Source organism: Excalfactoria chinensis, chromosome 1 (genome assembly GCF_039878825.1).
Source record: "Excalfactoria chinensis isolate bCotChi1 chromosome 1, bCotChi1.hap2, whole genome shotgun sequence".
NCBI classification, from domain to species: domain Eukaryota; kingdom Metazoa; phylum Chordata; class Aves; order Galliformes; family Phasianidae; genus Excalfactoria; species Excalfactoria chinensis.
This window is the reverse complement of record NC_092825.1, coordinates 25,560,404-25,572,489: the sequence shown is the minus strand read 5'-3', so window position 1 is coordinate 25,572,489 and position 12,086 is coordinate 25,560,404. Positions and strand designations below refer to the sequence as shown.

The window sequence follows — 12,086 nt, the reverse complement described above, 5'->3', positions numbered from 1 at the left end:
CATCTAAATTTTCTTGAACACCTCCAGGGATGGTGACTCAACCACAACCCTGAGCAGCCTGTTCCAGTGCCTCAACACTCTTTCAGAGAAAAAATTTTCCTAAGATCCAACCTGAACACAATTTAAGGTTGTTCCCTCTAGCCCAGTCCCTAGTTATGAGATAAAAGAGGCCAATCCCCACCTCACCACGACCTCCTTTCAAGGTAGTTGTAGAGAGCAATAAGGTCTCCCGCAAGCCTCCTCTTCTCCAGACTGAACAATCCCAGTTCCCTCAGCTGCTCTTCATGAGACCTGTGCAGCCTCACTAGAGCTGAGTACAAGGGAACAATCATCTCGCTGCTCCTGCTGACTGCACTGTTCCATATACAAGCCAGGATGCCATTGGCCTTCTTGTCTACCTGGGAACACTGGGTCATGTTCAGCCAAGTGCCAACCAACACCTCCAGGTCTGTTTCCTCAACACAGTCTTCCTTTGCCCCAAGCTTGCAGCATCACATAGAGTTGTTTTGGCTAAAGTGCAGGATCTGGCACTTCATTCCCCTGGCCTTAGTCCAGCAATCCAGCTGGTCCAGATCCCTATGAGGGGCTTTCCTACTCTCAGGCAAATCGACTCTTCCTCTCAGCTTCATGTCATCTGTAAATGTATTGAGTGTGCACTCAATCTCCTCATTCAGGTCACCAGTAAATATATTAAAAAAGGCAGGCCCCAGTATTGTCCCCTGGGGAACACCACTGAATGGTTTAAGGATCACTTAAAGCCCCACATGCGCAGAGGTGCAAACTTAGTGCCTTTGAGACCAACAGGCCAGTGCCAAAGTCTGCTGAAATCCATAGGCTTGTTTCAAAGTTGTTATGGAATGACAGATGGAAAGGAATATCACATATGCTTCATTTCTTTAGGCAGCTAGGTTAAGAACAGAATAAGTTTTTTATTCCAGGGAAGCCCAAAAACAAAGTAAAGGAACATTAGGCTATTTTTTTCTCATATTAACAGAACTTGCGTCATCAATTCAGTGGTATGTCACTTACTAGATATAAATATGTATTCAAAAAGCCCAAGATTGAAGATTTGTCTGTGTTACAATTAATATGTTAAAAACATAGAAATATAAAACAGTACAATTCAAGGCTAAAATATAACTGAATGAAAATTCCTAAGCTATTTAAAAAAAAGTGCAAGATTTGCAAGATACAACTATTAAACTTCTATTATTAATTATAATTAATAATTAAATCTCTCATGATTAAATTTGTGCATATTTGGTAATATATTTCTCCAGGTATCCATTATAAGCACTAAAATAACCAAACAATAAAATGTGAGTTGACTAGCCTAATACTTTACCAGTCATAGAATCATAGAATGGCTTAGGTTGGAAGGGACGTTATGGTTCAATTAGTTCCAACCCCTCTACCATAGGCAGGGTTGCCACCCACTATGATCAGGCTGCCCAGGGCTTCATCCAACCTGGCCTTGAACACTTCCAGGCATGGGACATTCACAGTTTTTCTGGGCAACCTATTCCAGTCCCTCATCATGCTCTGAGTAAAGAAGTTCCTTTTATCATCTAATTTAAATATCCTATCTTTCAGTTTAAAGCCATTTCAGTTTCCCATGCGATGAAATTATGAATCTGTGAGTCACTGAATTTCTTTTACATTTATCAATACACACATAAAATCTTTAAAGTAGATTAGATTCTACACTGTATTTCTCAGGGCAAATCTATATTAGCATTTCAGTTTGGGACAACAGTTCAGCTAATTGCTCGATCCTCAGTAACTCGGTTTGCACTTGAGTTTTCAAGTTACTTCTCATGAGGTCTTTGTACCACATCCTAGAAATGTTTTGCAGAGTGCCTGTCTCTGCCAGGAAAACATATCCATGCAAAGGCCAACTCCTTTCCCATATTTTTCCTTCACCGCACCAGCCTACAACATAAGCCACCCAAATATTTGTTTTAGAGCTATCTGCTCCAACACCAATCCTTTTAGAAGTCCCATAGTGCGTACGTGCATACGTGAGTGGATACGTCTGCATAGCAGCAGAAGAATGGAGGCTAGTTCTGAGCTTCTTCACCAGAGACATTCCCATGATAGCCAATCCACATGGCCTTTGCCCCAGCAGACACTAGAGAACAGCATAATAAATTACACTTGGTGTTAGGCTTTGGCACCTGTGATACCCTGCTTGGGCTCCTTTTGCTGGAAGAAAGGGAACTAAGAGCGAGTAAAATTCACACACAACCCCATGAAAATAAGACCTTTTCCTCCACTAGATATTTCTTATGTATCTATTCTGATATGTTATCTAGTGTATCTATCCACTATTCGGTAGCAAATAAAGATTAGGCCTGACAAGTTTTAACCTGATTATTAAAAAAACACTCATGTTAACCAAGGTCATTTTGCTGTGGTCAAAGATTCATTATGCTAAAATATACTATTTTCTCATACACTTTCCTACTTCTCACCTCCTATTTATAATTTCCTCTGTTAACTTTTGTCATAAACTAGATCTGAGCTTTTTTGTGGCAACAAATACCCGCCTACAGGGGAGCCTCTGTTATGTAAATTGCTAAAAAATATATTTATGAGAAGAAGGTGGTATTTTGTGGTAAGCAAAATGAGCATGTCTTTAAAATAATACTGAAATATAAACAAAAGGAATCATTTAAAATCACTGACTTATTCAATTAGATGTTTCAAAAAGAGAATGAAATATAGTCTCTGGTGCTGCCACTCAGTCGTGAATCTCCTGACATCTCTTTCTTACTTCATTTGCATATTTCAAAATGTAAAATGCTTTTTCCATCTTCTACTTTTTGTGGAAAATAAATGACTCTCCTGAATAAGTGATTAAAATAAGAAAAGTCATTGTGTCAATTACTTAAACTAAACATATTTCAAAAATAGAAACATTCAGTAAACTAGCACTTATTTAAAGCATCTCTCAGATGTGTGTCATATAAAAATGTTTAGATATAAGTGTCATTTTTAAATTGATGTAAATCCTTCAAACTCCATTTTGCTATACTATGATGAACAAACTAGAAACGGCCTGTAATCGGTATAGACTGTTATCAAAAAGAACTGAAGATATGCTTCATAGGATAAATGGCAACCATTTTCTTTTTCACAAGTATTCATGTGAGTGAATTTTTGTTTGGAGAAGTGGTTTGATGGAGATAATTTTAGAATAGTAGCACAAATGCTGCACAAGCATGCATTCATGCAAGCACTACATATATTTACTTGTAGAATTAGTCAAAGAAAGAAGAAATACCTTGTGAAATCACTGCCCAAGCATTCAGAATAGAGGGCTGCCTATAAACAGAAGTCAAACCAAACTTTTTTTTTTGGTTTTTATAAACCAAAGCAAAAAAAAAGCACAGCAGATAGCAATTCAAAGCCCTGGGTTATGCTCAGATAAGTCACTTGTAAACTCTGTATTATACCTGTAATCTGCAGTGTAGCTTAGAGAAGACAGAGTCCAATTTGTTATAACTGTTCACAGTGCAAAAAGAGGATTCAAAAATGCAGTAAGTTGATGCTAGTTACCACTGACGTAAGCATAATCCCAAAACATGTACTAGCTATGAGAATAATAACTATGATTACTATTTCTGTCTCTAAAACTACCTCCAGTAAAAATGTCTTATCACAATTATTTACACTCTAAATCTTATTTTACTCATATTGATGTCAGTTCCTAATGACCATGCCTTAAAGTGGTATCAACTGCAAAAGAAGTTCCACATTTGGCAAACAGAGCAAAGTACAGAGGTTAAGTGGAAAGACTGTTTAAGACAGCCTAAGAAATATACAGTCACTTCATGATAAACAGCAGTATCAGACAAACACATTAGCTCTCATCTTTCCCTCTTCCTGTTAGTCACATTTCAGTGATATCTGATATTTCTAAGTTAACAAAAAAACTATTTCTTATATTATTTAAGATTCAGAAGGGGAGTGCTGCATTAATTATGATCAAACATACTGCCACTTAATCACTGGCGGAGTTGATGCTGATTTGATGAGATCAGAATGGGAATAATAAACTCTGGACTCAAACTCTTACAAGCTCTATTTTGACAGCTGATGGCACTAGCTATAGCTATTTTCCATATGTCTTTGTATAATAATAGCATATGTATGTGCAGTGAATATAAATAAGCCTCCAATCAAACACCATTCAAGCAGTAATTCTAGAGATTTTCATGTTCTAGAATTGCAGAAGTCTGAATAAATTCAACACTGTACATCATAGATATACCAAACACAGGAGTCAAGTTTGAAACCTCCAGCAAACATAAAAGTCTAAACCTAAAAATATATATTGGCTCAGAATACAAACAGCAGGGAAAGTATTTTCAGTAAAAAAATGCCTAGGTCCCACAACATATATTAATAATTACCTAAGGATTAGGTGATTACCTCTGCCCTGTGAAAACAGATGGTCATTTTACTATTACAATAGTAATAGTATAAAATACCCCCGCACTTTAACTTCTAGGTAGAGGGGCTTTTTTTCTTGTTGCTGTTTTTTAATAGGAGAAAAGGGAATAGCTTTAAACTATTAAAAAGGGGGAAAAGGGAAATTTAGGTTAGAAGGTAGAAAAATCTTCTTTACTCATAGGATGGTAAGGCGCTGAAATAGGTTGCCCAGAGAAGTAGTGGATGCCCCATCCCTGCAGGGCCAAAGCCAGGCAGGATGGGGCCCTGGGCAGACTGATCTATCTATTCAATAGGAGACAAGCATGCCCACGGCAAAGGGGAAAGGGCTCAATGAACTTTAAGGTTGTTTCCAACCCAAACCATTCTATTATTCTGTGGTAGTACGTTTTCCTCATGACAGAAATAACTTTCTCAGCAATATTTTTTTATATCTTTCAAACTCAATACAATCATGCTGCTACAAAGAAAAGCCACTAATGAATGGTGTTCACTCTTCAGAACAGCTCTAAGCAGCTATCAGCAGTTTAAGAAAATCTGGAATTGCACCATTACTGGGCTTCCAGTTTCACAGTCAAACTTGACTTTACAAATCATAACTTCAAAAGTAACATCAAAAAATATGCTGTCACACTATGATGTCATGACTCTCCTATTTGGGTCACTGCCCGAGTAAGATTTATTATATAGACCAAATGTGGTTCTATACTAGTTTCTCAGGAAAGCCTTGGTGTTCTGCCTTCGTGCAAGCAGCCTTAACCTCGTCTTCTCTTTTTTCATCTTTCTTTTTCCTCTTTAATCCATCCTCCTCTTCCAAAAAGGAATTAAAAATACTGCACCTCCATGAACCCACCAAGTCCATGAATAAAATTGGTACAAGTTGCCCTGAAAAAGTTCTGCAGCTTCTTCCTTCCATAATCAAACAGCGAAAACATTACAATAGGCCAATGGACCTGCTACACAGTTAAGAAAAATAGAGTTTTTTGAATATGCATTTCTCAAGCTGTGCATTTGCCAGTTCCATATATAACTAAATGAATAAATAAGTGAATAAATAAGACAAACAAATAACTGGATATCAGAAAGAATCAAGCAGAGCTGTGTAGCATTAGATTCTCATCATCTATGAAACAAGATCTGAGGTTAAGTTTATTGCTTCGAAACAATTATAAAGTCCTCCCATCCCTATTCTAGCTGTCATCACAGAAGCAATAGATTTCTAGCCTCGTAACAAGAGATGGCCTCAGTACATATGGAAATCTAAGTAAAAGTTAGCTAATCTGTAAAACAGATTGCATGTAAATATGTTTCATCAAAACACAGAAGTATTGGAAAGAGAGAAATCTAAAAGAGAATCTAATTAGAGAAACTATTAGATCTAATAGAGACCTGAACAAGTAGATAAACATTTCTATTACTTACCCTCAGGTCCTCCTTTGTATTGAAGCTATCAAGAAGCTGTTGATAATGTCTATCAGTCATTTGTCGCAAGAGTGACAGCAAACAGGAGACAAACTCCCCCTGTTTAAATACAGGCATGAAGAGAAGCATTATAGATTATAAGGTCTTCTGTACTTGTGCTTAAACTGTCATTTTATAAGCATTTCAATTAGTTTAAAAAATGTGAAGGAAATTAATGACACAATTAGAAAACATTATTCCATACTTAATGAAAATACATTAATTTAGCTTGGAACATCCTTCCTATTTAAACAATTAATTTCCCCTCAAAGCAGTTCACTTGCTCAGCAAAATCTATTTGAAATAGTTCCAGAAGAACTAAAGCAGTAAAAGTTTGATTTGCCATTTGTTTCTTTTGTATTTATTTTTCTTGTGATTACACCTGATATACCTCTTGCTTTTACATGCAAAACAGTGGTAAAATAATAATTATGCCTTGCTCATAGTAAGATTCTACATGGAAATAATGCTCCCAAATTCTGTAAAACCACTGTTCATAGTGAACACAACTTTCTCAAAACAATATCCAAAGTGTACAAAGTTAACCTTTAAGATCTGTGTGTAACCATCAAGGTCACAGCTGTTATTTTGTATATATCCATAAGGTATTTGAAAATCTACTTTCTATCATATTCTTTCTAGAGATCAAAAAGGCTTTGGTCTTTTATCATTATTTTTCTGTAGTTGCAATTTCATTGTATACAGCCTCAATATGATTTTATCATGACGGGTAATACAAGTTAGGTTCAACTAAACACATTTTGTTAAAATTTCTTCCAGGGCTGCTAGTCACAGAATAACTAGTTGTGCCATATGTTAGCAGTACACAGAAGCAAACTTCACACACAAAATCACCTTGATAACAACCATGAGGACCAGATTCCAACGTCAAACCAAACCACACAGTCAATTCACTTTGGTAGAACCTGTAAATACTTTTCTGTGTCTCACTGAATAAACATAACTATTAAAATATACGAAGCTAACAAATTGCAATTTAGGTTTCAGGTTCTAAACTTCCGAGATTTCAAATAAAAAATAAAAAAAAAAAAAAAAAGACTTGCTCTGATTGGTTTCCTCTCTGCTACCTCCTTATATGCAACCTCATTTTTCTTAACCTAAACTTCTAAATCACTGGCATCCTAAATGAACTAAACTATAAGCTTCATTTTCACCTTTGCATTTATTTCAATGTTAGCTAGTACAGCTTCTGTAACACTGATCCCATCCCTGAATCCCCTCCCCCCCCCCCCCCCCCCAAGACACATTTTACTTGTGCTCAGTTTGAAGCATCACATCTATTTTGCAAGTTACTGACTAGCTTGCTACAAAGGAAACAGTACCAAGGTACCAAAAAGATCTGAGACAAAAACAACAAGAAGAAAAAGAAGAAAAAAAAGGTGCAGCCATGAAACCACACAGTCAACTTGCTGCTGACTGATTCATAGTATCATAGTATCATGCGAGTTGGAAGGGACCTTAGAGATCATCGAGTCCAACTCCCGGGTTTCGAGCCCTCTGTGTAGCAAAGTGGCACTTCTACCCCTGCGCCACAGGGGGGGATTCGAACCCGGGCCCTCCAGTGCCGCAGGCAGCAGCTTATACCACTGCGCCACTGGGGGCACACAATGTTTTTATGCTTCTTCCTTGTAAACTGCATAGGAGCAGTGACACACAGGTTTAGAAGATCACACCATGATGTGTTGACTCTGTCCTGGCTATATGTGATGAAAAAAGTTTGATCGAGTTTTATCCTGTGTACTGACATAAAACATCTCTCAAAGAGTATTTATAATATGTGCAGCTTGAAATAATGGTAACATACTGGAACAGACTCTACTGTGGTACTCCTGTACTTCATCATACTTGCTCTACAAATAGTTCCAAGAATCTGGCTCAGACTGTTGCCATAAACCCATACTGCATGATGTTTCCACATAAATGCATATAATTGCCTTATGCTGGGCTGTGAGTCACTTCCACAGTAAGTATTCTTTCAGATGCCTATGGTAACAGTGACATGGCTTTCCTTGTGGAGAAAAAGAAAAACCTGAAACTTCAAAGTAGTTTCAGTCTAAGTTTTTGATATCTTGAAATAATTAAATTGTCATGATGTTTTACAAAAGCTTAACCTGAAAGCAAGTGGATGTATCAGAATAAACCAGTTGTCTCAGGACTTTGTAGCTCTAGGACTTTAATACTACAACTGCTCCTTCAGCTGAGATTTCTAGTAATGGTCTGACAGAGAATTGTAGAATCTTTTCATTTGGAAAGGACTCATAAAGGTCATCTAGTCCAACCCCTATGCAATGAACAGGGACACTTAAAGCTAGATCAGGTTGCTCAGAGCCTGATCGAGAGGTTAATTTTTCTTATTTTATTAAGCTATAAGCATTGTTCATTTTGAGTAATAGAACCCATAGATATAAATCAAAGACATACCATTAATTTAGCCTTAATGATTTTGCAAGGTGCATGCAAGTTTGGCTTTAAAGCAAGACAGTGTACAAGGAAAGTCAATGAGAGAGTAAAACAAAGGATAAAAAAAGATTCTGCCACACATTACACTTGTAATTTTGTAATTGACAAGAAAAAAGTAAGGAAAAAACACCTCTTAGATGTAGAGTCCTACTGAATCACAGTGATTAAAGCATGGTGTTATCCTTTTACAGAACTTGGTCAGCTCTGTAAACACTTCAAGTAATGTCTGTTTTTCATCAGAAAAAAGAAATAAACAAAAACAGGAAAGGCGACAGCACGTTTCTTTCACAGATATTAAACCCTTTCTGAAATGTTTGATCTCAGAGGAAATTCTGGTTTGAAAATCAATTGTGTGTTTGTTAACAAAAAATGTTACAATGTAAAATTGTATAATGAGATGGCAAACCACAAAGCCTAATATGTTTCATTCATAAAATATTAAGTCATACTGGGATCACGTTCCCCACCATACTAGAACTGACTTGCCCTTCAAAAGCAAACTGGGAACCTTACTGAAAGCAAAGCAAAATAACACTTCATTTTGTTTCATCAATACTCAATGATTAGTTCTCATGTAATTCCCTCAATTTTAACCTTCTAATTTGCATGGCTTGTTATATCATATTAACCAAAATATCGTTTGTTAATCTTCTAAATCTATCTTCTATGCTCTACTTACGTGACGGAAATGAAGCACAAATGCTCAGCCCAGAAAACAACAAAATGACTTTCAATTAATAAATCTAGATTTGTAAAGGCCAGCACCACATATTCTGGAGGCATATTCAGAGCTGATTCATCGTCTAAAAAATGTATGCATTTTAGGAAGTAAACTGTTATTAGTTGGTTCTTCTCCACCTTCAGGAAATCAAATTTAGCGAGAGATTCAGAAAGGCATTAAAATGTCAACAAATGAAACACAGTGACATAGTTAATTCTCTCAAACAACCTCAGAAGTAACTTTTTTAATGCAAAAATACATAAATAAATTAAAAATACTAACATTTCCACAAAAATAAATAAAATACAAAGAATTTTCTTTATTTTCCTCATTCTCTGTGCCATACACAAAATATTACCATTGTGACATAAATACAGATTTCTCATAAATGCAGTATTTCAGCCAGTCCAACCAGTAACAACTGTGCAGTATTTAACTGTAAGGAACTTACAGTCACATCTTGAAACTGAAGGCGCATAGCAGAGCCTGATGGCTGTGGTCGGCTGGTGATCTCCAGTATTGTCCTTAACAGAATATCTAGCAGGCTGCTTACAATCACATCAATTTCTTCCAGGACAGACTTCTCCTTGAAAAAATAAATAAGATATTTAAACTATAAAAACAGAAAGATGACCACAATAATATTTCCTTTGATTTGACTTTAAAAACCAATTAGAGCTTTGTTACAAATATTACATTTGAGAAACAAGGGCTTTTGTCTAGCTAAGATATAGTTTAATTCTATTGATGTTATCTTAACTGTTTTCAATTATACTGTACCAAAATACAGAGGACAGTTAAGGGGATTACATTTAAAACAAACATTCATTAAATTAGCATTTTTATACTTTCAATGAATATTTAAAATAATATTAGTGAGTTTTTCATTGAAGCTGATAACAGGTAATGCCCAAATATTCTCTGAGGAAATCAGCAAATGAGGCTTAAAGTCCAAAAAGTAGAATTAGATTTTCAAACTTTTAAACTACCACCTGAAACAAATAGGTGGTACTCAACCTTCAAGACCTGCTCCAGAAATAAGGACCAGCTACACTGCTTTCTGTCAACTGAACAGCACAAATAAATCAGCCATCTAAGTAAGACTACAACTTGTACGCATCAGTGTGAAGGAGCCAAAGTGCTCATTGCCAAAAGAGACCATGAATATCTTAATTAGACACAAGAAAACACTTGATGAAGTCAAGTTTCCTTTTTAAATGAGACGGAAATATGTTTTCCCTGCTTCAGCAATGTTTTCTGTCTCCAAGACAGCAGACAACACCATCTTCCTCAAAGCCATTTTATCCACTGGTTAAGATGACATTTCACTGCAGAAATAAACACTTCATAATCAAATGCACACAGCCAAGCTAAAACTCAGCTGACAAACGGAATCATTCTACTCCACCAGCATCAAAGTGTAGGAGTGAGATCTTTATTTTGTTCCTCCTACACACCCTAAGCATATGATTTGTAATAAAATTCATGTTTGAACTCAAGATGAAACTAATTTCAAGGCCGTGTTCTCTGTCATTTCATACAGTGTCAAACTACTGTTAACTTTGCTACTTAGGAAGGCAGGCAGTATTCAGTGTGTTGAGGAATCACTGTGCCAAGATGTGAGGATTCATGTAAAAACTACTGTCAGAATGGTCCAGAGAAAAAAACAACAGTTTTCAACAATATCCTCCTGTAAATTCATTTGTCCCATCAACCTCAGATTTTTCTAGATTCTTAATAGTGACTCAGAGACTACTAAAAATAATATCTGAATGTCCTGCACACTGGAGAGAGTTTTATGCAGACATCAAAATCAAGTTGTGCACATCTCTGGAATTCATGGCTATAAGGACTTGTTGACTTGAAATGGAGGTTCTCCTGAAGTTAAGACCAGACACACAAGCCTTTCTCCCAGCCCAAAACCATAGCACTGCTTTATCATCTATCCCTCTCTCTTGTAAAGAGGTACTAATACTAATAAAGAGCAGTTGCAATAAGAATGTTATAACGCCAAAGTTGCATGTCACATCTACATCAAAGCAATGAATATGCAACTTTAATTACTAAAAGTAGTTCAAAATGAAGAAACAAACACAACAGTTCTCACCGATGTATTACAGTGTAAGGTATGCTGGCACTGAGTTGTATATAGCGCACCAAATACAAGCAACACGTGTTTCTTTTTACCTTAGTTGCCTGTCAGAAATTCACCATCATCTTTCATGTTCTCAATATACCTACCTAATATAGCTCTTACATGCAGCTTTCACAGATGAATTCGTAAAATCAAGCAATAAAAGCAGGCCACAAAATTTACCAACTAATCTCCAGTTTCAATACAGTATCCTTAGCAGTTCCTTCCCTATATAATCTTCCTGTCTTCTATGATTAAATAATTCACAATATATCTCTAAAAGAAAGTGGACGTTTTTTTTCTTACCAACCCAACATTCATAAAAGTATCAAAGCCTGGAGGAAAATAATGTGCTACAATTTAAGTATTCTCATATAGAAAGAAAGAAAAAAAAAAAAAAAAAGAAAAAAAAAGGTGCCTGAGAAATCAAACTACATATTCATGCAGAATATTACACAGAATGCTTTAAAATGTTCTTGGTCAAGGTCCAGCTTGTGTCATTACTGCATGCCATTTTAAAAAGTTCAATAACTTATGGATTGTGTTTACTTACTGAGCTGTTCTTCTTGATGAGACAAAATATGTTGCTAAGGATACGTGCACACATTATAAGGTCCTTCTGTTCTTGTAAATGCATGTGGAGATGATGTAAAACTACTGGAAGAAGAATATATCGTGAATCTGAAATAAATGGAAACGTCTATGAGTAGAACCTTCTTGTAGAATCATTTCAGTTTAATACAGACATACAAATAAGTCCTGAACAGTGCTCAGAACTGTGTTTGTGATAAGCAAAAGCTCTTTCATACATGCTTAAAGCAATATGTTTTATAA

General features: G+C 36.0%; 1 protein-coding gene across 4 annotated transcripts in view; it reads right to left on the bottom strand.

Moving 5' to 3' along the window:
- Window positions 1-12,086, bottom strand: part of DOCK4 (dedicator of cytokinesis 4) — a 236,175-nt gene that overhangs the window by 56,360 nt on the left and 167,729 nt on the right. For 3 of the 4 annotated variants that reach the window (XM_072351725.1, XM_072351994.1, XM_072351906.1), the window contains exons 24-26: window positions 11,806-11,933; window positions 9,570-9,704; window positions 5,878-5,976 (exon numbers count right to left, since the gene is read on the bottom strand). In XM_072351725.1, the coding sequence (XP_072207826.1) occupies window positions 5,878-5,976; window positions 9,570-9,704; window positions 11,806-11,933 (362 nt within the window). The remainder of the gene's footprint in view (window positions 1-5,877; window positions 5,977-9,569; window positions 9,705-11,805; window positions 11,934-12,086) is intronic. The other variant, XM_072351814.1, reaches the window with a different exon arrangement.